Raw genomic sequence first — 4,172 nt, 5'->3', positions numbered from 1 at the left:
ACATTTATGGCATTTGGCAGATGCCCTTATCCAGAGTGACTTACATTTATCTCATTTATACAACTGTGGGCTTGCTTGGCAATGCTGAGGCTTGAACTCTTGAACAGTAGCCCAGAGCCTTTAACCACTGAGCCACCACCTCCCCATTGATTAAACAATAGTTTTGGTATAATCAGATTTCTCAGTAAACGTGTGTGTGGGGAAGGGAGTGAAGCATCAAAAGTCTGTTAGAGGCAGGAGACAAACAACTACATGTCCAAAGGGCTTCATTTAAATACTTTAAACGAGACAGGTTTAATATCTAGAATATAACTTTTTCATAGTCATTGTTCCACACTCCGGTACAGTAGGTGGCGGCATGCACCTCTACGGTTGATTTGTAGTCCGCCTGTAAAAATGAAGAAGAAGCGCGTACGTGCAAGTGCAAACAGGGAGGCGCTCTCCCCGCCGCTAGGTGGCGATAGCGGCTTCACAGAGCCGCGACTCTCAATGGCGTAGAATGAGGAAGAATTTACTAAAAGTTCTAGAGGAGAGCTGGAAATCTTACAGACACAGATTCGTTCCCTGGATTGCTTTAAATCTTAGGAAAAATGAGCGGTATTATTTCATTCGAGTTATTTTTTATTATTTAACTTCTGTACTGACAAATGAACTGAACAGTGATTTGATTTGCTGTTGGGTTTGAGATGTAACCTGTGTAGTACTTTCCTAACGTGTCTGCTTCCTCGCTGTTTATTGTCTTGTGTTGTGTAGGACTCTCCGCCAAGTCAAACACCGGTCCGAAGACAAGCGGTTGGACGACGGTCAGGTCCTCGCGTCCCTCGTGAGCCTTTTTACCGAGTTGCTTAGAAATGACGCAAGCAATCAAACCGAACAGCTTCGCCTGCTACCAGCGTCCTCTCGCCGCGATTACTACATTACCCACAATGCCGCAGTGCACAGACCGGAAGTGGCGCCTCACGACATTATGCTGCACACAGTGGGGTTCTGTGTGGAGAAAATGCCCAGCTCGTTGCAGGATGCAGGCATTGGGGTGTTCATTACCCGGGGACAGGTGCCCAAAGGTGTACCTGTAGCCATGTATCCAGGTACCTCAGACGTTATGTCAAGTAAAACACAAACACTGCCAACCAAAACTCCACACCAAGTCTGACCTTCATCGCATTTCTGAGGGGTTTTTCATTTAGAGTTCATATCTAGCTCAATGTAATTTTGATTTAATCCCTACAGTATTAGACAGCAGAGAACGTTGCAGTCTAATGTTAAGAATATTTGTCTCCGTTTCCACAGGGACCATCTATCAGGCCGACGAGCCAATTCTCTTCCAGTCCATTCGAAACCCATTTGTATTTCGATGCATTGACAGCGTTTTGATTGATGGCAATGATAAAGGACTCTCCAAGCTAGTGTTTCAGTAAGTCTGAACTCCATTTTCATGGCATAGATAATAAAATACAGAAGTTGAAATAAATTGTTTAACCATTGCAGTCTTATGAATGTTGAACTTCTACCATTGTGAGTCTATGGCAGTCTTTTGGTACTGTAGGTCATGCAGTGGGCGGGACCGGCTCGGCCCGTTTCGTTTGAGTGACAGCTCGTGGTTGACGCCCTGTCCAGAAAACCCTCTGGCGGTAGGGCAGTATGTCAACAACTGTTCCAATGGCAAGTGACTTCAGGAATGTTCAGTGAAATAAGAACATGCAATGAAGCTGGACAGGAAGCAGTTTTATGTTCAATTTATTTAAAAAGTTTGTTTCCTGTCATTGTAGCATGAATTTTGAAGGTGAATGTAATCTGCATTGTATTTGTTGTTTTTGGGATCCACCTATCAGGATAATATTTTTGTGATGTCATTCATTTTAGCGGTATTGCATAAAAATTAAACTCTACTCTGATAAACAATAAATATGTTCATACTGCAATATTTCTGATCTGTTTAGCGATTCTGATGTTAATTTGTTGGTCGGTGCTGTATTTTCCTTATTGCCATGAGAAGGTTACTAGCACAGTTAGAGTTGCTTTAAATAGGACAAGTAGTTTCACCAGTCATAAGAGATAACAATCTCTAGATAACGATCTCACCCGAACCCTAAGTGCAGAAGTATGTAGCAACTATGCGATGCAGTTGAGGTTAGGGCAGAGACCCCGGCTTAGCTAGTTAGCGATCTACGAGATGAGGAGCATGATGACGTTGATGGTACTAGCATGAACGTTGACGCTTCGGAAGCTGATCTGTTTGAGCAGAGTGTACAGATGAGAAGTTGAAAGAGCTTGGCAGAAAAAAAGATTAAAGCGCCGCTGCATCGCTCGCGAAAAGATAAAAATGCAAGTTGTTTTAGCTGGATTTAAACTATGTGATGATTTCAGCTGTCTTAATAGTATGATGTGTAATAAGACACGTCCTGGTTGCTTAAGTGAGCTGAAGGAGATCACCTGTATTTTTACTGTCACGTCTTTCTCACTAACAGACACTGGAGACGCTTTATTCAAACCATCCTGTTCTCATTTTGATCCCCAGAGAAGGCTGCCAACGTGTGCTATCAGGAACTTGATGTGCCCGAGGACTTTCCCATAGAACTTCGTCAGTATCTTCCTAATGTTAATTACAGAGTTAATATACAAAGGCAAGACCTGTTTCAATTGGTTTGTAGCTGTTTTGATGAAAGGCTTCTTAATTCAATACTTGTGAAACAGCCATCTATTCATCACCACTGATTATGACCTGGTTTCTCTTTCAGAGGGCTGCGCTGTGTCGTCCTTGTGTCATTAAGAGAGATTAACAGGGGTGAAGAACTTTTCTCCAATTACTACACTGTTGTACACGATTCTTGATGTGATAATCACGCACAACTTGTTTTAATGACAGTAAAGCTTTTTCCATCTTATTAATTCATTTGATGTGCTGTTTTTTCTTATTATACATAAAATGTCATTAGGCAAGAGAAGCACCTAAAGTTTAAACACTCACCAGGATGTCCATGTCCCTACACACACACCCAAATACACTGGTATTTAACTGTATATCAGATTTAGTTTCTCATCTTTTACACAAACAACCAAGAGTTATGAACTAGTTTATTGAGGACATCTGTTTAATTGCCAAATATGGCTGCTTTCACACTTTTTTTTTTTTTACTTATTTTTTTTCTCCTTTTTCAGGAGACTGTATTTTAAAGATCATTTTGTAAAATCCAAATCATCTTTACAGATATTTATTGGAAAGGATTTAAATGATGTTTTTCATGCTTGTTGAATAAACCATAAACAATTATTGCACATGCAGCTGTGGAACAGTCCTTAAGACATGAACAGTTTACAGGTGGAAGGTGATTAAGGTCACAGTTACAATAATTTAGGACACTAAAGAGACACTAAAGACACCTTTCTACTGACTGTGAAAAACACCAGGAGAAAGATGTCTAGGGTTCCTGCTCACCTGCGTGAACATGCCATAGACCTGCTGCAGGAGACATGAGGACTGCAGATGTGTTCAGAGCAATAAACTGCGATGTGTGTAATGTAAGACGCCTGAGACGTGCTACAGGGAGACAGGAAGAGACGACAGACCCGACAATACAGACGAGCTGAAGGCCGCTATCAAAGCAACCTGGGCTTCCAGAACACAGCAGTGCCACAGGCTGATCGCCTCCATACCACAGCGCATCCAAGCAGTAATTCCTGCAAAAGGAGCCCCGACCAAGTATTTAGTGCATAAATTAACATGCATTTCAGAAGATCGACATTTCTGTAGTATTAATTTTTTGTTGTAATATTTTGAGATGCTGGATGTTTTATTTTCATGAGCTGTAAGCCATAATCATCAAGATTAAAACAAAAAAAGATAGCCTTTGACGAAAGAAAAACATTGAAATCAGTCTCGTGACTAGATCGGGAAGCTGTCCCAAGGTTGCCACTGTTGTCAAACCTATTAACAAATTCAAAAAGACTGGAAGTGCTGGAGACCAACCAAGAAGCAGACGTCCACCAACGTCCACTGACGAAGGCAGAACCGACTTGGCGCTGTGTACATCGTCCCGTATGTATGGAGACTTCTGGGAAACCCCGGAGAGTAGTGATCACCGACCTTCTCCTTTCAGATCGACCTTCCTGCAGGTTTCATCTCCAACCAAAATCTCACACACCTGTTTTAGTCGATCTAGAACCCCTTAAGG

General features: G+C 41.9%; 1 protein-coding gene across 3 annotated transcripts; it reads left to right on the top strand.

The window, feature by feature from the left end:
- The first annotated feature begins 233 nt into the window (after window positions 1–233).
- setd9 (SET domain containing 9) lies at window positions 234–3,921 on the top strand. 3 transcript variants are annotated; one of them, XM_053645361.1, is made up of 6 exons: window positions 234–597; window positions 754–1,088; window positions 1,291–1,414; window positions 1,547–1,662; window positions 2,519–2,643; window positions 2,739–2,883. In XM_053645361.1, exons 1-6 carry the CDS (start codon window positions 500–502, stop codon window positions 2,778–2,780), a joined length of 840 nt encoding a protein of 279 aa, XP_053501336.1. In that variant the 5' UTR covers window positions 234–499; the 3' UTR covers window positions 2,781–2,883. The 3 variants fall into 3 exon arrangements, with proteins under 3 accessions (XP_053501336.1, XP_053501337.1, XP_053501335.1); XM_053645362.1 differs by having other exon boundaries at window positions 235–597; window positions 2,519–2,581; XM_053645360.1 differs by having other exon boundaries at window positions 236–597; window positions 2,519–2,624; window positions 2,739–3,921.
- The last annotated feature ends 251 nt before the right edge of the window (window positions 3,922–4,172 follow it).

The sequence above is a fragment of the Ictalurus furcatus genome, chromosome 16 (genome assembly GCF_023375685.1).
Source record: "Ictalurus furcatus strain D&B chromosome 16, Billie_1.0, whole genome shotgun sequence".
Taxonomy (NCBI): domain Eukaryota; kingdom Metazoa; phylum Chordata; class Actinopteri; order Siluriformes; family Ictaluridae; genus Ictalurus; species Ictalurus furcatus.
This window is presented reverse-complemented; position numbering and strand designations above follow the sequence as displayed.